The sequence below is a fragment of the Zootoca vivipara genome, chromosome 5 (assembly GCF_963506605.1).
Source record: "Zootoca vivipara chromosome 5, rZooViv1.1, whole genome shotgun sequence".
Classification (NCBI taxonomy): domain Eukaryota; kingdom Metazoa; phylum Chordata; class Lepidosauria; order Squamata; family Lacertidae; genus Zootoca; species Zootoca vivipara.
The window spans coordinates 87,506,804-87,531,630 of record NC_083280.1 but is presented as its reverse complement, the minus strand read 5'-3'; the positions used below and the strand labels follow the sequence as shown (position 1 = coordinate 87,531,630).

The window sequence follows — 24,827 nt, the reverse complement described above, 5'->3', positions numbered from 1 at the left end:
AGAAGCCAGAAGGCGTGGGGAGCCTCCTCCCAGCACCTATATGGGTGGATGCAGCCTCCTGCAACAAACCCACATGGTTCCCTCAATCTCTATCCCTAGCGAGAAAACCTGGTCGCTAGAGGCAAGCAAGCAAGCAGTTCATTTACCTGCCGCTGCAATTAACTGCAGGCTTCTTATTTTTTGGGAACCAGGGACTGAGGAGGAGCAGCAGCAGGAGGAGGAGGAGCCAACCTTCCTGGGTCCTCCTCGTGTGTAGTTTTGGTACAGTCTGTGTAAGCTTCTTTGATTGGCCGAGGTGGCTGTGGGGTGAGGGTGAGGAGAGCACATTAGTCATTGTGATTCTGGGCTGAGGTGATGAGGTGGAGAGATTTTATGGGGTGTGTTGGGGGGGGGGAAGGGGCCCTCCTGCCAGTCCCAGCCCCTTTGATGCCTTCATTGTTCTGTCTCTCCCTACCGGTCAGAGGCAAGAGACGTAATTACAGCCAGCTCCAAGAGGCTAATCTGGAACCTCCTTTTGCCTCTGCGGAGCTAGTCTAAAGAAAGCCAGGCTGGTTTATTTCCATTTACGAATCGCTTCCTGTCTTGAATCTGTTAGCAATAAAAAAACCTCAAACAGAAGACATTCTCTTAAATTATTTGCTTGACATAATTATCTTTACAATTTTATTTCAGCTCCTTATTTATTTATTTATTTTCTTGGGCTATCTATGCGTCTGTGTGGCCTTGCTTCCTTTAAATTTTGTTTTTTATTTTACTTCTTGATTATTTTTATGCATGTTGCATATTGCCTCAGCTTTGGCTGAAAACTTTTCTTTTCTATCATGCTTATGCAGGCATTTCTGTGCGCTGCTCTGGTTTCCCAGAAGTGGCTTAGTCATGCTGGTCACATGACCCGGAAGCTGTACGCCGGCTCCCTTGGCCAATAAAGTGAGATGAGCGTCGCAACCCTAGAGTCGTCCGCGACTGGACCTAATGGTCAGGGGTCCCTTTACCTTTATGCAGGCAATTAAGAATACTTCTTTCCACAACTTTCTTTGATGTGGCCTTTATTGTACGGTTTCATATATTAATGGTATAAAGTGCTCTGATTTTTCCCTCCAATGAATGATTTATAAAGCAAACAAACAGATAATTTTATTTCCCCTTTGACGACTGTTCTTTCCTTCTCTGCTGGAGATTTAAATATACTGTATAGACAAACAAACATACACCCAATAATTTCATATACAAAAACAATTCAAATCTAATGCAGATGCTGATTGGACTAATTTAACATGCTCGTTTTCTTTCTACTGTACGGTGACTTCCAACTAAAGTCATCATAAGGGGGGAGGGGGCACCATATGTTAATGAACTACAGCTCCCATCATCCATTGCTGGGGCTGATAGGATTTGGAGTTCAAAACATGTAGAGGGCACCACATTGACCATCTAGGCCAGGCACCCCCAAACTTCGGCCCTCCAGATGTTTTGGACTACAATTCCCATAACCCCTGACCACTGGTCCTGTTAGCTAGGGATCATGGGAGTTGTAGTCCCAAAACATCTGGAGGGCCGCAGTTTGGGGATGCCTGATCTAGGCTTTAGAAGAGGAACAAACCTGGTTAGGAAAAGAGGGGAAATCTGGTAGGAGAGTTTCATTGGGTATGACCTACCAGGAGACTTCAAGACATCCCAGGAATGAAAATCAAGATGAGAAAATGTTCCTGTCCTCACCCTTTGCTATATACTGGGCTTTTTTTTTTTTCCAGGCAGAGCTCACCAGCTCCGGCACCTCTCAGGTAGGCACCATTGCCATTCTAGGAGAATAAGGGGGAAATTTGTGGTGAGCTCTGGCACCTCTTGGGATGGGGCAAAAGCTTCATGCCCCTGCTCCTAGTCTGGTACCCATTGCTGTGAGAAGGGGCTTAATATATGCCACGTCTCATTTGCACCATGTTAGTGCCTGCTCCCGCTTGCATTGTGATTTTCTCATGTGGGCGGGATGGATCTCAGTGCTATTTGCTAGTCCAGAGGAGGAGGAGGAGGAGGAGGAGGCAGCTTTGGAGAATGACTTCCCTGCTTCCAGCTGCGCCTGCCTGGAGCTTGTCTCCTGATCTCCTCTGTTCTCATTTCTCTCATCAAGTCATGTTGCCTTTCTTGAAATCTGATGGTGTGACAGTGCGAGAGTCACTTCTGAAATAATCTATGTGATGTCCTTTCGACTCAAGTACCAGCAATTAGGAAGAATTAAGATCTGGAATTTAGATAAAGGCTTTGTGTTGCTTATGAGAGGGAGGGGTGTCTGTGGCTGGGTTATACCATCGATCACCTGATGCTTTATGGGAACAGTTGCATAAGGTCAAAATTGGTTGATTGGAAATAGCTACCGCTGGCCTGCTTCCTTGTACGATGGCAGTCGCTAGTCTGAAAGGACTGCCACACAGAGATGGGCACCAAATGAGAGCTGCTGTCTTGCTGATGCGCAGAAAATAAGTGGCCGTGTGCCACGATACCTTGGTTTCTAGCCAACTTGTTTAAATGGTGATAATTACAAGCAGCCACAATTAGTGGTGGCTTCCCAACGTGCATTTCACTGGCCCATCTCTGCCTGAACGTGCAGCAGGGCTCAGGAGCCCTTTAGCCTCCTGTGGATTTGCCTGACATAACAAGAGCTTTGATTCCAATTCTTCTCGTCGTGACTTTGGTTTTTTGTTTCCCTTTCTCTGCCTCTTGTGCCAGCTTCCCCCAGATTTCTCCACCACTACTGCCTTCGCCCGCGTGGCCCAGAATGGGGCAGCTAACGTGGAGAAGGTCCCCTCTGCCCATGAGGACGTCGCACCTCACAGAGAGATGACGGACGACGTTTTCGATGAGACCTATCGCGAGAAAGAAGGCCCCAAGCCGCAGAAGAGATACGTCTGGAGGAACATAATCCTCATGTCCCTCCTCCATTTGACTGCCATTTATGCTGCTATCTGGCTCACCCCTACAGCGAAGTTTGCCACCTTGGTGTGGGGTAAGCAAAGAACGTGTTGATTTGCCTCTGAAGGAATTGCCTGGTTTTTTTGCTCTGTTTTCTGACCTCCTGTGCAATGGGATCGGCCTCTCATCACTGCCGTGTTCAGCCTTGCTCTCCGAGGGCCTCGAGGAGAATTAATTACCACCTGTGAACACAGGAACAGGCTCCATTGGGAAGCATTGTGGGTGGTTTTTTCTTTTTCTTTTTAATTAGTTCAAAAGCATATTGTAGCACACACTTAAGTTCCCTCCTCAAGGCAGCTGGAAGGCCCATCTGGAATACCAATACCCTCATAGCCATTAAGATACACATCCTTTCCTTCTTAAAAAAAAATATTTCGTGAGCTGCTTTTTGCGCGCAAAGGCGTTTTAAAAAATAGTCCCTTTACACCTGGGCTGGTTAACCCTCTTGGGTGCAGCTCCCCAGAGTTACTACTATGTTAGGGTCCTGGCAGATGAGTCACTATTGCTTACTGAGAGGGAGTAGCATTGGGGAGGTCAATGTGGTGCCAACACATCAACAGAACAAATCTGGTGTTAAGTTGACTTACTGCCTTACTTATTGCATCTGGCAAGACACCCAAGGCAGTTTGCAATTTTAAAGTATTGAGACGTCACATGCAAAAGTTAAGCATGCATGTTGATGAGTGTGAGGTTGACTTAGTTGGATACAAGGCACAGCATGAAAGCAGATCTGTTCGATATCTTTCAGGAAGGCTATTCCTTCTCAGTAGAATTACAAGCAGTTTTGTTTTGGATTCCATCCCTCCATTGAACACGTGCACAGCTAAACTGTCCTAAGAGACCACGTGCCATGCATATGTTCCTAATTAAATGGACAAAATAGTGGAACAATAAACGTTTCGCCATGCTTGTCGAAAGCAATGGGAGTGGTTTGCCTCCATGAGCACATACCAAATAGTAAATTGCTACACACACACACACACCCTGTAAAATGGCCACTTCTTGGGTGACTTGCGAATAAACAGCATAGGAAGCAAAAGAAATACTCTCCTCCCTACAGTGTGAATACTGGGGTTTCTTCTTTTTATCACTTTTGAAACTCTGCTCTTTAGGAAGCTTTAGCAGAGAGGCTTCTTTGTTTAGACTTCATAGGGATACGTACCCAATTCCAACCAAGGGTGCACCTCCACCTCAGATTAGCTGCTGTTGCATGTTCAAAGCTAACATTTTAGGGGTGTGTCTCCTAACATTCCAACTTTTGTTTTTCTTCCTTCCGGGAAACGTCCATGCTCTCCATGAGAACGCTGCTATTTTGCAATGTTCCCTCCTTCTGATATATGCGCTCCTTGTAGGAATGCGACATACAAAAGTTCCCAGGATCAATGCCTGGCACCTTGAAGTAGGATTGGGGGAAGAGAGCCCTGTTTATAACCCTGCAGGTCTTCTCAATGATGAGTGAGAAGGACCACTGGTTTGCTTCCTATCTTCCTATCTCAGATGGAAAAGATGGGGAATGTATTCTGGAGTTGCAGAATTGGGGGATGAAAGATTTGGTGGTCTTTCACCTTGAGCCTTTTGAAGAGAGGTGGGGTCTAAATGCAATACATAAACAAACAAATAACAATGGAAAAACTCCAGGAACCCCATCCCTTTAATGCAGGAAGAGGACAATCTATTTCAGCCACTTACCCAGCCAATGTTTTAAATGCAAATAAACTTCAGCTCAGTAGTTTGAACCAATGGCAGCTATAAAATCCAACTGATAGCCACAATGACAAAGCTGATCTTTTTTTTGGGGGGGGGGGGAGGGAACACATTTGACATCAGGTGACATTCTGAAACTGACAAGATAGCCTCTTCCAGGGCCTTTTTTCCCCTTGACCCATCATCTGCCTTGAATGCAAAGAACAGCTGATGAACCACACACAAAATGCCAACCCACTTTGAATTGCCTGGATTCTGAAAGATATGAATGTCTGATTTGTGGTAACTGGAGGAACCTTATCCTATTTAATATCTGATCCTCGCTGTTCACATACTGCAGAATGGACTGTTAGGGTGGCCAGACTCAAGAGTGGACAGGACTTCTGTGCCTTTAATTGCCCTGCTCTCTTTTGAGTCTGGAAACCTTAAAGAGAAACCAGCAGACCCTTTGTTTAATTTCCAAGTAAAGAGTCTGCTGGTTTCTCTTTAAGGTTTCCAGACTCAAAAGAGAGCAGGGCAACTAAAGGCACAGAAGTCCTGTCCACTATTGAGTCTGGCAAGCCCTATGCACTGGCTCCAAGGCATTAATTAGTACACATAATAACCTGTACATAATAACCTGTCCCTGCTTATTATCTTCTCTTTTTATTGCGGTGCATCTAGATCTTTATAGACAAAGCTATGGAGATAATTTTTTATACTGCCATGTTTAAAATGTGATTTGACACTGTGAGCAGCAATATTGATAACAGATTGCAAGAGCTGATTGTACCCACAGTTGATGTGCAAACTGCTCCGTGTGGAATCATCAACCAGGGTGTTTGGAATTGGGTTGTAATGGGGCAATTTGTACTTTCTAATCAGGTGAACCTGTGGGGCTGCCCTCTTTAAAAAGAGGGAGGCAACCCCAAGTTGCACATTCAGAACTTAAAGTGGCCCCCAAATGAAAGGTCTGGAAACAAGGAACAAGGGATAAATGTTCTGTTTTTGTTCCTTGTTGTTTATTTTGGTCCAGCTGACTCAGATTTTTCACAATGGAAGCCGAAATATTCGGCATCAGCTGAGTCCCTACAAAGGCCCTTTGTTCCGAACAAGGAGCCCAATTTTAAAGACAATGTTTTGGTCATTTCCCCTGAGAAGCCATTGTGCTTCGAGAACAGCGCTGCCTTCTGGGTTTCAGATGTGCTAGTTGTACGGTCTGTCCTCCCAATTGATTCCTCTAGGTTGACTGTGTTAACAACCCTTCAGCATCATTTCAAGGCCATCATTTCAAGGAGCCAATCTAGGAGACTAGAAGCAATATCATTGCTAGAAACAGGGGGAGGTGACTTTCCCTCTCACATACCCTCCAACATTTCTCCGATGAAAATAGGGACATCCTGTTCCATAATAAGGGACAGTGGTGGTGCTGTGGTCTAAACCAGAGCCTAGGGCTTGCCGATCAGAAGGTCACCAGTTCAAATCCCCATGGCAGGGTGAGCTCCCATTGCTCAGTCCTGCTCCTGCCAACCTAGCACTTCGAAAGCACGCCAGTGCAAGTAGATAAATAGGTATCACTCCTGCGGGAAGGTAAATAGCATTTCCGTACACTGCCCTGGTTCGCCAGAAGCGGCTTAGTCATGCTGGCCACATGACCCGGAAGCTCTCTGGGCCAGTAAAGCGAGATGAACGCCGCAACCCCAGAGTCGTTTGCGACTGGACTTAACGGTCAGGGGTCCCTTTACTTTTACCTTTACTATTCCATAAGAATACTACTACTAATTTTATTATTTATACCATGCCCATCTGACTGGGTTGTCCCAGTCATTCTGGGCACCTTCCAACACATATAAAAACATAATAAAACATTGAATATAAAAAAACTTCCCTAAAGGTTGTATAGTTACTTATCTCCTTGGCTCGGGGGTCACATAACTCTATACCCTCCCAACAATTCTCCAAGGAAAATAGGGGCGTCCTAAGGAAAAGCTGGACATTCCGGGAACAAATCAGAAACAGGGACGGCTTCTGAAAATCCAGTACCGTCCCTAGAGAATAGGGACACTTGGAGGGTCTGCAATTAGTGATTTGATTCAGAGCAGGGTTAACACCTGGGGTTCTAGGAAGCAGGTGAATTTTCAGCACTAGGTGCAGTAAGGCTGTTTCTGCCCAAAGTGACTTGAGCAGAATAACAGTCCCTTGCGACAGCTATGCATGCTGTCTACTCACATGTGCAGCACAAGATCAGGTTTTGCAAGCAGAGAGATCAGGTTTCTGAGCATCCTCTGCTTACAGAACCTGAACTGCCATCTTCTATTGATTCCCATATCGGGAATGGCACTGCCAGTCAAATTATGGTTTCTACACACACACACACACACACACACACACACACACACACACACACCGCCACCAAACCACTAGTTGCCAGCCTTTAAGGAAGCATCAAAAGCTGTATTATTTCAGCATGTGTTTTTAAAGGTCATTTTTCTCAGGCTGGCTTTTTGCTCTTCGGTTTCTGCCTTTTTCTGATTGTTTGGTTCTCCCTTTACATTTCCCGTTCATGTTGTTTTAAGAGGTGGTTCAGTTTAAAGATGTCCAGTATGCATTTTTCCTAGAAAGGTGGGCTGTACATTTTAATTTACATTTTTAAAAAATAAGTCATTTTTGTTTTCCACGCGAGCAGCTAAAGAAGCAGGAGGGCTGATCTAATAACAGGTGAACTCCCCTATCTAATAACAGGTGAACTCCCCTATCTATCCATAGTGCACTGGCTTTGTGATTAATCTGTAGCTTGGTTGCTGCTTCCACAAGACTTGCAACACTAAACCTGCCCATAAACATTTAATGACTCTCCTTATCTTTTTAGAACTGATAATGCCTCCTTTTTTTAATAAACTCTGCACTTGTGATGCATTTAGGAGTTGTGCAATTAACAACCCCCCCCCCAATGATATTACAAGCATTGTTGAGGAGGGGCCCGTGACTCACACGCCAAATGAAAAGCCTTGCTAGCTGGGAAATAATTGCATCTGCCCCATCAATAAGATATAATTTAGTTCTGGGAATATGCGATGTCTCTGGACCACCAAAGCTGCCTGGCTCTCATGCAAGAAATACTGTGTGCCAAAAAATAATAACAATTAAGAAATCGGATGTTTGTGAAGTGGATCTCCTGAGATGCCCTAAAAGATCAGACACAGATTTGATTGATGGCTTCAAGCCCAGTGTTGGGTGAAACCTGTCTGAATGGCAATTTGTTGCCTTCTGTTTTTCTAACAAATCCAACTCCAGGTTCTTCCTTCAAATGAGTACTGTATTATTATTGTGTGGGGTTTTTTTTAGCAGAGCTTATATTTGTGAGTTGCAGTGGGACAATGGTGAAGTGTAGGCTTCTTCCCATTCACTATCTCCCTCGCTTTTCTTGTTTCCAGTATTTGTTCTCTTTGTCTTGAGCGGGCTGGGAATCACAGCCGGAGCACATCGTCTTTGGAGCCACCGTTCCTACAAAGCCGGCCTGCCTCTCCGAATATTCCTGGCGGTCATCAACTCCATGGCTTTCCAGGTAGGAATTATGAGATGATAAACATGGCCAGATTCCAGGGTCATGGATACATGAGGGGAGGGCAGACAAGGCTATATGCCTCCTGCAGTTTGGCTAACTTGGAATTCCATACGAAAAAATTGGTATCTCACCCTTCTCCCTCCCACCCCCCGTAACTTTTATTTCCCTTTTTCTGTACAGTGGTACCTTGGTTCTCAAACTTAATCTGTTCCGGAAGTCATTCCAAACCCAAAGCGTTCCAAAACCAAGGTGCGCTTTCCCATAGAAAGTACAGTGGTACCTCTACTTACAAATTTAATGCGTTCTGAACGCACATTTGTAAGTCGAAAAAAATTGTAAGTCGAATCCCATAGGAATGCATTGGGAGAAAACAATTCATAAGTAGAAGCAACTCTATCTAAAAATTCGTAAGTAGAAAAAATCCTATCTAAACTGCATCCAAGATGGCGGACGGAGCTCCATTCGTAAGTAGAAACATTCGTAAGTAGAGTTATTCGTAAGTAGAGGTACCACTGTAATGCAAAATGTATCAAACCGTTCCAGAAACAACCCCTAAAACAGCAATTTAACATGAATTTTACTATCTAACAAGACCAGGCATCCCCAAACTTCGGCCCTCCAGATGTTTTGGACTACAATTCCCATCATCCCTGACCACTGGTTCTGTTAGCTAGGGATCATGGGAGTTGTAGGCCAAAACATCTGGAGGGCCGCAGTTTGGGGATGCCTGAACAAGACCATTAATCCATAAAATGAAAGCAATGATCAATGTACTATACTATAAAATGAATAAGACAGTATTGTAGAGCAGGGGTCAGCAAACTTTTTCAGCAGGGGGCCGGTCCACTGTCCCTCAGACCTTGTGGAGGGGGGCAGACCATATTTTGGAAAAATAATAATGAACAAATTCCTATGCCCCACAAATAAGCAAGAGATGCATTTTAAATAAAAGGACACATTCTACTCACGTAAAAACATGCTGATTCCTGGACCGTCCGCGGGCCGGATTTAGAAGGCAATTGGGCCCATGTTGTAGAGGATAAAAAGTAAAAGTAAATTTTTACTTGCCTGCACTGATGATAGTTATTGTTTGGATGGGGGGCTTTTATCCATTTCCCCAGTCACACAATCAGTCAATCAATCAGTAGCTGAACTGGGTTCCACACAGCCACAAAAACAAATTAACCGAAAAGCCTAAAAAACAGAAACACAAAATAAAGAGCAAATAATAATAATTTATTATTTGTACCCCGCCCATCTGCCTGGGTTTTCCCAGCCACTCTGGGCGCCTTCCAACAAAGATTTAAAATACATTAACATGTCACACATTAAAAACTTCCCCCTTCAGATGTCTTCTAAAAACAAAAGCGCCAAACTTAATCCGTTCTGGAAGTCTGTTTGACTTCCGAAATGTTCAAAAACCAAGGCGCAGCTTCTGATTGGTGCAGGCGCCCCGGAAACAACAGCCGACAGCTGCATTGGACGTTGGCTTCCGAAAAATGTTCGAAAACCGGAGCAACTTACTTCTGGGTTTTCAGTGTTTGGGAACCAAGGTGTTTGAGAACGAAGGTACCACTGCATTTGAAATTTTTTACTCAAAGGGTAAAAGCCACCCCCGACGACAAAAAACATCAGATTAGAGTTCAAGAATCTGTCAAAACAAAGGGTTTTAGATTAAAACAAATAACTAGGATTGCACGGACTAACTAGGATTAACCAGTGAGGTTAATCGGATCCTCCTGCTGGGGCATTTGCATAGTGCTGATCTCGATTCCTCCTCTCTCTTCCCCGTCTCAGTCAGCAGCAGCAGCTCACCTGCCAGGAGTTCTTGGAACTATCTCCACCCTGCCATGGCATTAGCTGCCATTTACTACTCTAAATGGGCACTCCCTTCTCGATTTTAACACTCTGTCTTAATCCAGCAAAACATGGAGAGCTAGGCTGAGAAACTCATTTCAGCGCTAATCCTCCTTCCCTTCTAACTGGGTGGATTTGCCTGATGAAACTTCAAAAAGTCACTTGGCGCAACTTTGCACGCAACAGAGTGCAACTAGAGGGTTGTGATTTTTTTTTAATGGCCTTGGTACAATTTAAAACATCTCTCTTTTTCTTTTTTTAAAAATATTTTTTATTAGTTTTACAAAAAAAACCCCACAAAAATACATAAACAAGAAAAGGACAAAAAACAAAAATACAAAAGAAAATAGAAAAAAGAATAAAAAACTTTTCTTTAACAATATATCAAATATATTTCTTACTCTGTCGACTTCCTCCTGCCCCCCCCTCCCACGTTTCTATTTATATCTATAATAGCACACTCTATTTCTTAAACCATTTCTTCTTCTAATATACGTATCTATAAGCATTTTTCTTGATGCTTTTTAGCCACACATTCCCAATATTTCAAAATATCATTTGGATCTAGAAATCTTGATAATTATTTTACGTTTAAACCTATTCCCTTCTTACAATATCTAAGTGCTTCTTCAGCCTCTTTGTACTTCCATTTCCCTTATTATCTATTAATCCTTTATTTTTATTTTTTTATCCATTAAATTTTTATTGATTTCATTTAACATTTCCCAACTCTTAAATATAATACATACATAACATTTAAAAAACATATAGCTTCATCAAGCTCTGACTCACCCCCCCCCCGCGGTCCACAGGTAAAATATATCAATCCGATCGTGCATTTACTTGAATTACTTCATATCATAGATGTAGGTTTTACATCTGTCCCGCTAGTGTTTTCATCCCTTTGAAATTTCCTTTTCCATATTCTACAAATTTGCTCCATTCCTTCCGAAATCTCACATCGTCCTGGTCGCGAATTCTGTGGGTCAGTTTGGCCATCTCCATGTAGTCTATCATTTTCGACTGCCACTCCGCTATCGAAGGTACCGCCTGCGATTTCCACTTTGGGGCTATTAATGTTCTTACAGGCAGGATCTTTAAAGGTTCCCATTTAAAGGCGGCGAACTTCTGGGTCCCTGTATATATCCTTGCATTGCTGCATGCTCTTTCCTACAGGAATCATTTAGCCCACTGGTCTTCAACTGGTTAGCTGGGGATCCGTTAGGGAGTCGTGGCCTGATCCAAGTTGGCTTGCAACAGGAACACTACCACCATGCCAAATATATGGTAAAAGATTAAGATATAGGTCCCCAGTGGGTCCCGGATCTAAAAAAGTTGAAGATAGCTCATTTAGCCAATTTCAATTTGTTCCCCACCCCCAATTTTAAAACAGTAACATCATAAAAATTAATTGGCAGGTATGTCCATCTCTTAACAAATGTACTGCATTTCTCTGTGTATAAGACTATATTCCATGGCGCTTGGTTCATGGAATGAGTGGGAGATTGTCAGTGGCGATTGGGCAGGTGATTTCTGGCAACTCCCCCCCCCCCCGAGCTTAACAATTGTGGGCAATCCTCCCCCAAAAACGCTTAACAACTCTGGGCAATCTCCCCCCATTTTCTTAATTTGGACCCCCCCAAAATAGGGGCCGTCTTATACACGGAAGGGTGTTATACACGGAAAAATATGGTAGTACATAGTTTTATTGAAACATCTATGCCCCCTCTCCTTTAAAAAAAACCAATTGAACTTGTCCTTGACGGCAAGTGTGACATATTATTAATTAATTAATTGATTAAAGGGTAAAAGGTAAAGGACCCCTGGATGGTTAAGTCCAGTAGAATTCAACTATGGGGTACTGTGCTCATCTTCGCTTTCAGGCCAAAGGAGCCGACGTTTGTCCGCAGACAGATTTCTGGGTCATGTGGCCAGCATAACTAAACCGCTTCTGCTGCAACGGGACACTGTGACGAGTGCCAGAATAATAATAATAATAATAATAATAATAATAATAATAATAATGGTAATAAATAAATTTATTATTTGTACCCCGCCCATCCGGCTGGGTTTCCCCAGCCACTCTGGGTGGCTCCCAACAAATTATTGAAAACACAATGAAACATCAGACGTTAAGAACTTCCCTATACTGTATAGAGGTGTCTTCGGGTGTATTCCAAAAGTTAAATCAGATCATGTCGTGTTGGACATGTACGGAAAGGATTCAGGTCTGAAACTCAGTTAATCTAGGCCACATCTAAATCCATGCCAGCCTCAATGTCACCTGTTGTAAAATAGGAATAATAGTTGCTTGCCTTAGAGCACAGGTGAGCCAGCAACCTATGGCCCATGAGCCACAAGCGGCCCACAGGGGTCGTTTTACCGGCCCACAAACCACAACCGAGCCGCCCGCTCAGCGAGTCACTGCCCGCTGCGCTAAACTGGCGCAGTGTGGTGCAGGGACTTGCTTTTCCGGGGCCGGAAATTGCGTCTGCACAGACGCAGACGCCGGAAATCACTGGCACGCACGCTCACCCACACCCATGATTCGGCCCACGGAGGGGGGTCCACGGCAGTGAACCGGCCCAGGCAAGGCAAGTCTTAGAGCATTGCGTTCAGGGTGAATGAGTTAAGGAAGTATTTTTTATCTTCCATGTTCCTTAAGGATCGCTGTGGAAGCAGAGGACTATCGTCCAGCTCGAAACAGGACTAATGCGTTTGCCTTTGTGTTTCATCCAGAATGACATTTTTGAGTGGGCTAGAGATCACCGTGTCCACCACAAATACTCTGAAACGGATGCTGATCCCCACAATGCAAAGCGAGGCTTTTTCTTTTCTCATATCGGCTGGCTCCTGGTGCGCAAACACCCTGATGTCAAAGAGAAGGGAAAGAAGCTGGATCTCTCCGACCTGATGGCTGACAAAGTTGTGATGTTCCAAAGGAGGTAAGCAAAGGGCTCCCGTTGATGTTGCTTTGTTTTCCCAGAAGATAGGAAATGTGTTTGTTTGTTTACATACACTGAAAATCAGATTCATGGTGGAAGAACTGTAGATTCCAAATTTCCAATCTTTACAGTACAGTGGTACCTTGGTACTCATACGACTTGGCTCCTGATCCAATCGGCTCCTGAACGCCGCAAACCTGGTTTGCAAACATTTTTCGGAAGCCAAATGTCTGATGCGGCTACTGCGCCTTCCGATTGAGTGCAGGAAGCTCCTGCAGCCCTTTGGAAGCGGCGCCTTGGTTTTTGAACCGTTTCGCGAGTTGAATGGCCTCTCGCTTGGACTACTGCAATGCGCTCTATGTGGGGGCTACCTTTGAAGGTGACCCGGAAACTACAACTAACCCAGAATGCGGCAGCTAGACTGGTGACTGGGAGCGGCCACCGAGACCACATAACACCGGTCCTGAAAGACCTACATTGGCTCCCAGTATGTTTCCTAGCACAATTCAAAGTGTTGGTGCTGACCTTTAAAGTCCTAAATGGCCTTGGTCCAGTATACCTGAAGGAGCATCTCCACCCCCATCGTTCTGCCCGGACACTGAGGTCCAGCGCCGAGGGCCTTCTGGCGGTTCCCTCGCTACGAGAAGCCAAGTTACAGGGAACCAGGCAGAGGGCCTTCTCGGTAGTGGCACCCACCCTGTGGAATGCCCTCCCACCAGAGGTCAAAGAGAATAACAATTACCAGACCTTTAGAAGGCATCTCAAGGCAGCCCTGTTTAGGGAAGCTTTTAATGTTTGATGGATTTCTGTATTTTAATATTTTGTTGGAAGCCGCCCAGAGTGGCTGGGGGAACCCGGCCAGATGGGCGGGGTATAAATAATAAATAATAAATTATTATTATTATTTATTATTAAGTTTGAGAACCAAAGTACCACTGTAGTTTGAACCATTGACACCTTTGGGGTTCGAGCTAAAAATCTGATCGTGAATTGGAAAGATTTACTGCAGAGTGAAATCTTGCAGGGAAATGTGAGGGTCTACTCGAAATGGAGCTTTTTCAAACGCTGCAATTCTAATGTGATCCCCTACAAAGAGCTCAAAATATACTGACTGCAATGCATGTATCTTTCTTCCCAGGCATTATAAAACCTCTGTGGTGATCATGTGCTTCCTTTTCCCTGCTGCTGTGCCTTGGTACTTCTGGGGGGAGTCCTATCACACTAGCTTCTTCATGGCTTCGATCCTCCGCTATGCCTTAATCCTCAATGCCACCTGGCTAGTGAACAGTGCGGCACACATGTATGGCAACCGGCCGTATGATAAGACCATCAACCCCAGAGAGAACCACTTTGTCGTATTTGGAGCCCTAGGTATGTAAAGGGGAACATGTTGGGGTTTGGAGGAGGGGAGGGTCTGCTGTCGTCTTACTCCCACCACAGTTCCTGGTGTCCTCAGTTGGTGTTTACTTTGGTTAGCAAGCACCTTTTGCCTTCTTTCTGATCCATGTTCGGATCTGCAGTAATCTGGGAGACCGGGTCCAGTCTCCACTCCTCCACATGCAGCTGCTGGGTGACCTTCTCTCAAGTCACACTTGAGAGTCATTGGGTCACACTTCTCTCAAGTCCCTCAGCCTCACTCACCTCACAGAGTGTTTGTTGTGGGGGAGGAAGGTAAAGGAGAATGTTAGCCGCTTTGAGACTCCTTAGGGTAGTGATAAAGCGGGATATCAAATCCAAACTCCAAATCTAAACTCCTCCTCCCCCCCTCCCTGATTGCCTGCTTTCCATCCATGGTTTTCCTGCTGTGCCCACATCCTGTTTCATTTTCCTCATTCATGAGAAGTCATCCTGTTGCCATTTACTTCCACACAGGTAGCCATAGCTTCTTGGGAGAGCACCCAGGCTTCTCTACCACCTTTTCAAAGAGGCCATCTCTAGAGAGGCCAGAAAAAAGGCTGATAAGACAGGGGCCAGGTAGGCCCTAATCTAAGCCAAAGAACTCTTCCTAGTTTACCCACAATGTGGTGGCAAAAGCAGTGGGCAGGGCTTGATTCTGGCTGTGGGGAGAGGGAAACAGTGCGGCAGGGAATGCCTAGAGCAGGGGAGTGCATTGGGACTAAAGCCCACAGGAGTCCTTTGGAAATGTATTTTCCCCTGAGGATCATTGGCACTGGGGGTTCTCATGGGGAAATTATATTTCTCAAGGGGTACGGAAGCCCTTCATTCCAGCATGCTACCAGGATATCAAACAATGGAGAGGGGAGGGAGGGAAATATCTCCCTCCTTCCCTTTGCTGGTGGATGGACTGGCGCACTGCTTCTAACTTCAGAAAGTTGATGGTGAAATGTGGTGATTTCTGAAGTCTGGCAAGCTTGAAAATAAGCAGAGTTATTTGCTCTGTGTGCGCACTTTTCATTTTCTGAGCCACTTTGATACAAGCCCAGGAAAAGCTATCCATCTTCAGCCATCTTCTAAGATTTTTTTATATGCCCATATCACAAATACCGACTCTTTGCCCATTTGTCAGTTCCAATCTAGGAGAGAGTTTTTCCTTTCTCCACTCCACTGTCCTGGGTATCCTGTTGAAGCCGTCTCCCCTCCACATCCTCCTCCCCTTTAGCTGAACACCTTAGTTATCCTGACAGTGGTGAAAAGGCATGTTGTTGGAAGTCAGGCACAGAAGCTAAGAATTCTTCCTGGCTCAGATTTTAATCCCAAGATGGAGAAGAATTTCAGCGCCCCTAAAACTCACTTTTCTCCTTTGAGATGGGATTCTATGAACCTCAGGTTAATTTCTGATCCCAGCCTCTCCTCTACCTTTTCACGGAGGCGAGGCCTGTTTCACATTGGCTTTGGAGCCACAGTCGTCCAGGTTCAGTTTTTGTACAGCTTTTGTTACAGACCATAATAGATACTACTATTATTAGTATTTAAGCATGGCAGAACACCATTTTAATAAAACAGTGCCAACAAGAACTTTATAGAGGTAGGCTAGAGGAAAGAGTTTTCCTACTCTGTGTAGCTGGCGCACACACACACACACACACACACACACACACACACACAAATTGTGAACAGAAAAAAATATGTATATAAAATTGTACTGACCACTTTTATCTGCCACAAAAAAAAGTTTGTCATCCTGTTTTGCATGCTGCTTTGTTTAGCTGGGAGGCATTGTTCTGAAAGCAAATATTGAAGTTTTGGGTAAGTGTTGTGGAGAAAGGGTACCATTTCTTGAGGCCACAGAGCTGGAATGTATTTCTGCTCCTGCACACTGGATTATTTCATTAGTACAGGAGCAGAAAAGCAATTTTAGGAATCTGAAACGTAGATCAGACAGTAGATCCACAGTAGATTTCTGTGGATTTAGACATCACGAACAGGAATTCTGCCTTATGCCAGAATTTGATCTGAACATCCAATTCTTGCAAGTTTCGAAGGCCCCTGAAATAAACTTATATTGCTTCCGGGAGGTTCCTAGACTTGGAATGGCATTATTCCTATCTGGTGTGAGGGTCACGAAAAGGGTTTGAATTAACACTCCAGTATTATGCACTGATTCAATATTTTGTGCTGCAGAAGTTTCGTAGGAGGTGTTAATCCCTGAACATTCAGGAGCTCAAGGGTCAATTGCTCCCAGTGGTAAAACATACTGTAGGTGGCTCACCCTTTACTTATCTGCTTGTTTACTCCTTGGAAATAGCCTTGGCACATCGCCACAGTGAGATGGGCCAAGCAACCTGTCATTTCTCTGTCTTACGTTTCTAAGGAAGGAAACCGCAGAACACCTTGCTGCAGCTCGGTGGGTTGATTTGGGGCCACTGCATACCCTCCAACATTTCTCTGATGAAAATAGGGACGTCCTAAGGAAAAGCGGGACATTCCGAGAACAAATCAGAAACAGAGACAGCTTCTGTAAATCTGGGGCTGTCCCTGGAAAATAGGAGCACTTGGAGGGTCTTGCCATTGGTGTGGTACATTGGGGACCAGTTATTCTGAAGGGGACATTCTCCTTCAATCAGTCTCCATCAGCATCCATAGAGAGCTTTATCTTTGCCATTTCCCACTTGACATAGTTTGGTCTCTCTGAAGGTGTCTGTGGCAATTATTTCCTTGCCACATATGAATTGTTCCTTCACAAATTAGGTGGTAGCTTATTATTGCAGTTCCAGTGATCATGCAACAAGCCTCACAGATTATTATCCTTAATCCCTTTGCCTCCGCTGTGTTGATTTTAAGTTGCAATTATTCTCAGGCCACCTAGCCTTCCTTTGTCTTTTGTTGTTCCACTTACACTGACGGCATTTCCCTCCCACTGGTTTCTCCCTTCTTGTATGCGATGGCTATCCCATGATTCCTCAGACGGTTGAGAAGGGTGACGTGACCCAACCTTTGCTTCTGATTCTTTCCATGCCGGAGAGCAGAAGTTACTTCATTAATTGCTTATAATAGGGCCTCTGGGGCTTTCTTCTTGCCGGAACTCTCCGGAACTCTCAGGTGGGCGCTACTGGCCATTAAAAAAGGACAAGGGAGCTCTGGCACCTCTTTTTTTTCCAGAAAAAAAATGCATTGGGTGCCTCCAATTCTGGGTCCTTTTTGATGATCATTCACCAAGATGCTAATCTAGGCTTAATATCAAAATACTATTATAGACACAACAGTGTGGCAGTGGAAATGGTAGTTCAAATGGTAGCTCCAGCAGCAAGTTAGCACTTAAAGGCTTCCTGCAGCGAACATTTATTGAATACATACCCACACTCGGTCATAAAGGACGTTGCTTTTACTCATCAAGCAAACTAAAGAAACTTAAAATTTACTCACTAGAGTCGACCGCTTTCCAGAATCTAGTTCCCAAGTAAATACACAACGTGGACGCTTATGATTTCTCCTCCTTTCTCTCTCCCCAGGCGAAGGTTTCCACAACTACCACCATACTTTCCCCTATGATTACTCAACCAGTGAATTTGGCTTGAACTGGAACATCACAACAGCTTTCATTGATCTTATGTGTTACCTGGGCTTGGCCACGGACTGCAAGCGGGTGTCAAAGGAGGCCATCATGGCCCGGAAAATTCGGACTGGTGATGGTAGCCACAAGACTGGCTGAAGGTCTGCTCTCCTCCATCTCCTTTCCTCCCTTCTTTCTCTTTCAAATAACCTGGGCATATGTTTAATGTTCTGCTTACTAACTACAAAGCAATGCTTTCAGGATTCTCAAGGTGATGACTCTAACCCATTCCAGTACTATGTTTTGAAATAATGTATTCAAGACCTGTAACTTTTACAGGGGACATCTCTCTCTCTCTCTCTCTCTCTCTCTCTCTCTCTCTCTCTCTCTCTCTCTCTCTCTCTCTCTCTCTCTCTCTCTCTCTCTCTCTCTCTCTCTCTCTCCTCTTGTTTTTCCTGTGTTCTCTCGCTTGCTTTCATTAGAAGCTGGTAGAACACCCAGCAATCTTCCCTGCAGCTGATTGGAGGGATTGAGCCAACAGAGTTTCACCAATGGAGCGACTCCGTTTGCAATTGCGCATGTTTGGGTCATCTCTCCCTCTCCCTGGCTCTTGAGACCCTTGATGAGTGAAGGGTGACTTGTCCTGTCTCATGTTCTTGTAGAGAAACTCGAGTCTGACCCCTTGGGCCAGGGGCTCTGAAATCCCCCTGGCGAGAGCAGAAGGAGTGGGTTTGCTATTGCAGAGGTTAGGGGGCAGGGATGGAAAGTGAAAGGAGAAAGCATTTTGTAAGGGTTGCAAAGAAGCCTGCTGGTTAGTCCTAGAATTAGGGGTTGGTTTTCTTAACTGGAGCTGAGTGATGTTCTACCTCTACCTCTGCCCATGTTCTAGTGTCTGCCCATGTTCTAGTGTCATGAAACTGCTCTTTTCCGGCACCTGGGCGCTAGTTTGGAAACCAAGCGGCCTGTGCAGGGTTATGAGACGCCTATGTACGAAAACTACACAAAGGAGCTGGTTGCTGGCTGGAACAGATTTGGTTGTGAACGGGTTCCGAGTGGGGAAATGGGCATGTTTTGAGGGTGGAAATGAGTGCACCAAAGCAACACTTCCCAACAGGAAAGAGGAAAAGGGAGGTACAGGAGGGGTTTGAACCAAAGGTGTGTGTGTGTCACAGGCCCAAGCTGCTTTTTGTGTGTGTGCTGGAAGAGTATATTTCCATTCGGATGCAGGACGGTGTGTTTGTTGGTGTAGGTAAAAACAGATCGTTTTCATTCTGCAAAATATGGCAGCCGATGTCCACACAGTGATCCCTGGAAGGATCAACTAAGGGCTGAAATCAAAGGGCCAAGAAAGAAGTATATTCCCTATTCAGGGAGCTTTAGACTGTTTTCGAAACACCAGGGCAGCATTAGGTGTCAAAATTTTGCACCCCCCCTAACAACTTTGCGCCCAGGGCCACCGCCCCGTGGCCCGCCCGCCCCCGCTATGCCACTGCTTTCTACACAGATTCTTTGCAGGAGAGCTTGTGAAAGGAGAGAGAGCGAGAGAGAGAGGCCACTTTTGCAATCCATAGGAAAGCTGCTTTCAAACGAGGGAGGTGTTTGCACAGCCATTACACACAGATTTCTAACAGGTTGACAAAGATTACAGCATTCACACACTTGATTTGATTATCTGCTACTGGTGAGGGGGGGGGGCATTTGCAGTGATGAATGTCACATGGCCAAAAAGGGCACAGCTTCTGTACTAGGGAGAGGATATTTTGGCAGACGCTGCTGCTGTTTTAATTTGTGAATTTATGTAGAGTTGGCATATGTCTGGAATTCCAATGACAGCATTAGTGTTTGGGGGGAATTTTGTGAAATTGACGAGATGTCCAGGTTTTTGAAACTTGCCCCCCCCCCAACAGCTCAACAGCTTCCCCCCAAAAGCAACCCTAATTTAGGCATTGCATTAGTTTCCCTATTTAGTGCACCTCTTTCTGCCACGCAGAGAAGTTTCACTGCAGTGAAATTTCCCTTCCTAGCATCTAGCCACCTTAACGGAGAGGTATTGTGTTTCGAGTAATGTGAAACGTTAGATCAGATGCAACCTATTGATAATTCATATAAAATATCAGCAGAAAGGGTAAGGGAGAAGCTGATTCTGACTCCACAGAGAGTTGTAGTGCAAGTTGTTCAAAGAGGTTTCCAATTCTCCTCTCCAAGAAGGGAACAACGACCCCACTGCTAGCTAGCTAGCTCAGCTTACTCAGATTGGATGTGTATAGGATATTGACTAATCCCCTGCCATGCCAGAGTTTGCAGCAGCCTGTCCACAGTGGAGCCTCTGAATTGTTCTGCACTGCCCAGCTGTCAGCTGATTTACATTTGAATTACTCATCAGTTAGCACTGAGGCTCAGCAAAAAGATAAATCCAGCTCAACAGAAAAGCACATTGCAAAAACAGTACAGCTAAAGCAGGCCCTGATCTAGGGTGATGACGTTCTTTTCTCTGCTGTATTGCAGAATCTGGTTCCTGAGATTAAGGCTGCAACCGTACGCCTGCTGACTGGGCATAAGCCTTGCTGAGTTCCGTGGGACTTGTTTAGAATCATAGAGTTGGAAGGGACCCCCAAGGGTCATTTAGTCCGACCGCCTGGAATGCAGGAATCTCAGCTAAAGCATCCATGTTCCAGTTAGGATTGCACAGTGAAGGCCCCCAAACAGGGGCGTAGGGAGATAGGGGCGGTGGGGGCGGGCCACCCTGAGCGGCGGGCTCCAAGGCGCACCATCGTGGGCGCCCGCCCCGCCCCTGGAATGCATGTCACGCCCCTCTGGGAGGCACGCCGTGCCCCTGGGAGGTGCGCCACGGCCCTGGAATGTGTGCTCCGCCCCTCCGGGAGGCGCGCCCCGCCCCTGGTGCCAGAGCATGAAGCTCCGCCCCTGCCCCCAAACCAACCTCTTTCTGTTCCACTGTAACACCGGGGCACATGTCTGTCTCCTTCCCCATGACCCAAATGTTCAAACTCCCATCAATATTACAGCTTCTTGGCCACCCTGCTCCTTGTAGTTCAGCAGGAAATACTTCTGGTTCCCGGGAACATCTGGCTGACCTCTGTTGTTTGTCTGATTCATCAGTCCTCTTCTTATGAAAACCTTTTAATAGGAAGTGGCAGTTCCTGACATTTCCACCATCTGGAGGTGCATGCCTGAGGATCATTGGATCTGGGCTGTTTTCATACACTAATACCCCATCCTGTAGAATTCTGTCACTTACATTTTACTGGCACAATTGGAATTAATTTCAGGACCCAAAATGCTTTTTCTGTGTGGCCTGAGCAGGAGCAGTCTTCCCCCACCCCACTGCCCTGCTCCACAGTTGTGAAGAATATGCTTACGTTATGAATAGTCCATGTCACCATTGAGAAAGAGAGGTAGGAATAGGCCAATAGATATGTGGAACATCCCTGGATCAAGTGACGTTTCTTCCTTAAGTTCTCCAAGTTCTTAACCTGGCTCAAGGTTGTCATCTAAACTAGCCAGATGTTTAACTGAGACTCAATCACAGTCCATCATTTGAAAAATAAGACTTTAGAGTAGGCATCCCCAAACTGTGGCCCTCCAGATCCCTAGCTAACAGGACCAGTGGTTGGGGAAGATGGGAATTGTAGTCCAAAACATCTGGAGGGCCGAAGTTTGGGGGTGCCTGCTTTAGAGCAATCTTGCCCCAAAATGGCAACTAGACATTCCGTTTTGGCCACTGTAACCTTGGTTTAAGGGGAGCCATTTGGCCCTAGCTTACGTATCTGAGTTTCTAATGCTGGTAGACACCTAAAAAATGCAGAACCTGATTCTTTGTACAGGTATGTTTGCCAGGTGACTAGAAATGCACTTAGTGGCAACTTGAGGTTCCTGTTGAGTGCTGGGCTAAGCAGCCATCACTCTCATGAGAATAGTTCAGGAGAAGTTCACAGACTGGGGTGTCTCCTTTCATCACCAAAATTTTTCACTGAATCTGACATAGGATGTTTAGAATACAGCAGTATTGGTTTGGATGCCATTTCACATTCCTGAATCCATTTGTTCGGCCATGGCAACGAGCTTGGCTATGACCAACATTGGGTGGCCTCAGTCATAGTGCTAGGTCAGTGCGATTTCTGAAGGCTTATCCTTGCTCTAAATTGTACCTGGAAGACACTGGGGCCAGTAATAAATAAAGACCACAGAGCCTAGGGCTTGACGATCAGAAGGTTCGAATCCCCACAACGGGGTGAGCTCCCGTTGCTCGGTCCCTGCTCCTGCCAACCTAGCAGTTCGAAAGCACATCAAAGTGCAAGTAGATAAACAGGTACCGCTCCGGTGGGAAGGTAAACGGCGTTTCCGTGCACTGCTCTGGTTCACCAGAAGCAGCTTAGTCATGCTGGCCACATGACCTGGAAGCTGTACGCCGGCTCCCTCAGCCAATAATGTGAGATGAGCGCGCAACCCCAGAGTTGTCCGCGACTGGACCTAATGGTCAGTGGTCCCTTTACCTTTAAATAATCCTCCTAGCTGAGTCACCTGCACAGCACAGCCTCCCTAAGTGATGTTTCCCTTGCAGCCATCACAACTGTGTGCTCTCTCACAAAAGGAAACAAGTGCTATTGACTCAGGTGTTGAGATTGCCACTTGATATGGGCTAAGCGAATCCAAAACTTTTGGGTGTGGGATGAAAGCATAAGCAACCAAACAGTTCCCATGTTGGTCCAGACACTTTGCGGGGGGTGGGGGTGGGGGTGGGGTGTTAACGGACAAGTATTTTGATGTGCCTTAAGCTTTTCTTGAACATACGTAGGAAGTATCAAGAGCTCTTCGCAGTATTTTATTTTCATCTGTGCTAAATTATTTCTGAAAAAAACACTTTCCAGAGGTATTTTTATGTTAATTATTTGCCTGCGTTGAATTGTGGGTACAGATGTGTTTTTGTTTTTTTAATGTACGGTACTTGGTTAATCTTCTGTTAAGGTAAGGAATAGTTAGATCACTTAAAAATAAAGCCGTTTTTTGCTTCTCCTTTTTTTGTGTGGTGCACATTATATCTAGGATGCATTCTCTAGAAGGTGACCACTCTGGTTAGCTTCTCTCTCTCTCTCTCTCTCTCTCTCTCTCTCTCTCTCTCTCTCTCCTTTGTGATATGGGCTGGAATTATGTGGGTGTTGAATGGAGTATGCAATCTAGCAGTCAGAGCAGAAGCCTAGTTATTGGGAATCCTGGGTTCTGCTCTTAACTGCAATTTAAACTACAATCCTATACTTAGGACCTTGGAGGCAGCCCTATTGAATTCAGTGGGGCTCCCCCCCCCCCGAGTGGATTTTGTATAGGATTGTACTGTTAGATTCTTTGTGAGTGCAATGGGCAAGTTCTTCCTCTTCTCTTCTGCCTGCATTTGCTGCCGTGCAAAAGGGCAAAAGCCCCCATTTTAAAAGGGGGATACTAATGTGGTTTAACTCGATGTTCTGAGGTATAAGTCACCATTGACTATTTGGGACTAAACTGGCTTTCATCTCAGTGCTTCAGCTTAATTGGCTTGAGGTCAAACGGACCTCAGGTGTTAGTAATATCCAAGTAGCAGTTACACAAGCAAACCATCGGATTGCAGCGAGCGAAAGAGTTTGAATCTGGAAAACCAAATGCCGGAACAGTGGAGACTGTGAAGGTTAATGTGAATTGTTGACGCTCCTATGCTCCTGATGTGTGTGTGCATAGGATCTTTGTTTGCTTGTTTCCCATTAAATATTTCCATATTTTATGTGCTGAAAAAAATAACAATTTTCTTCTAATATGGAATTGAATGTCTGATTTATGCTGATCTGAAGGTGTGTTTTTGTTTGTTTGTTTATAATAAAATGGTTGGTTTTTGAATTTGACTTTCGGTTGCAATCTCTTGGTGGCATCGCTAGACATTCAGAATTATCCTTAGCATGCATCCAGACAGAGGAAGCAAGGAATTCCCATCTTGCTGCGATGGCTTCCTCTTCCCAAACTTCGTGGCACCATTTCTTTTGAAAGAGAGAGAGCCCTGGAGTGTTACAGGGTCTTAGTCCTTGAGATGCTTCCTCCCCTAATTTCTTTCAACATATTTGCAGGCTGAGAAGGGCTGCGAAAGCATTGCCAGGCAGTCAAGGCGGCCTCTAAATCCCATACGCTCAGATCTCCCAGGTTGTGCTTGCCCAAGCGCCCTCCTTTTCCCACAAATGACACCCTGATTCAAATTCCCCAGAGCTAAGCTTCTGTTACAGTGCCTGTCTTTCAATCCACACGCTCAGATCTCCCAGGTTGTCCTTGCCCAAGCACCCTCCTTTTCCCACAAATGACACCCTGATTCAAATTCCCCAGAGCTAAGCTTCTGTTACAGTGCCTGTCTTTCGATCAGGAAGGAAGTCCCTTCTATCTTCTGATTGGACCTGTGGGTTTAGCCACTGCTTGGATTGCCTGCAGCTTCAAGAGTCAGGTGACGTGCTATCGGCAACATTGCCTAGGGGGAAAAAAGAGAGTGTACGAGCCGCTTCGAGCGCCTTTATTTCACAATACTGTCCAGCCTCGTACTCAAACAGGCAGACATAGTTGCAGCTTGGGGTTTACTTCAGTTTAAAGTTGGCCCAGGCCCCGTGCCAAGGGTGTGGTGCCAACCTCAGTTCATGCAGCCAAACACGTAACATCATCAGCTGAGGGCTTTCCGACCAGCCAAGTCTGAGTCAGTGTGTCACTTTGCTCCACTTCAGTCCAGTCACCTACAAACGCAGAGGAAATTTCCTTCTGCATCATTGCAGCTTGGGAGCGTAACCCGATCACATAACCCAGCAAAGCAGGGAACTGCGGGAAAGTAGGAACATCGTCTTCCCTT

At 45.4% G+C, this 24,827-nt stretch overlaps 1 protein-coding gene across 2 annotated transcripts in view; it reads left to right on the top strand.

The window, feature by feature from the left end:
* SCD (stearoyl-CoA desaturase) overlaps window positions 1-23,850 on the top strand; it is a 31,820-nt gene extending 7,970 nt beyond the window's left edge. Inside the window, exons 2-7 of one of the 2 annotated variants that reach the window (XM_035137787.2) lie at window positions 1,752-1,781; window positions 2,722-2,998; window positions 8,082-8,212; window positions 12,809-13,014; window positions 14,153-14,385; window positions 17,925-23,850. In XM_035137787.2, the coding sequence (XP_034993678.1) occupies window positions 1,752-1,781; window positions 2,722-2,998; window positions 8,082-8,212; window positions 12,809-13,014; window positions 14,153-14,385; window positions 17,925-18,124 (1,077 nt within the window). In that variant the 3' untranslated portion in view covers window positions 18,125-23,850. The remainder of the gene's footprint in view (window positions 1-1,751; window positions 1,782-2,721; window positions 2,999-8,081; window positions 8,213-12,808; window positions 13,015-14,152; window positions 14,386-17,924) is intronic. The other variant, XM_035137788.2, reaches the window with a different exon arrangement.
* The last annotated feature ends 977 nt before the right edge of the window (window positions 23,851-24,827 follow it).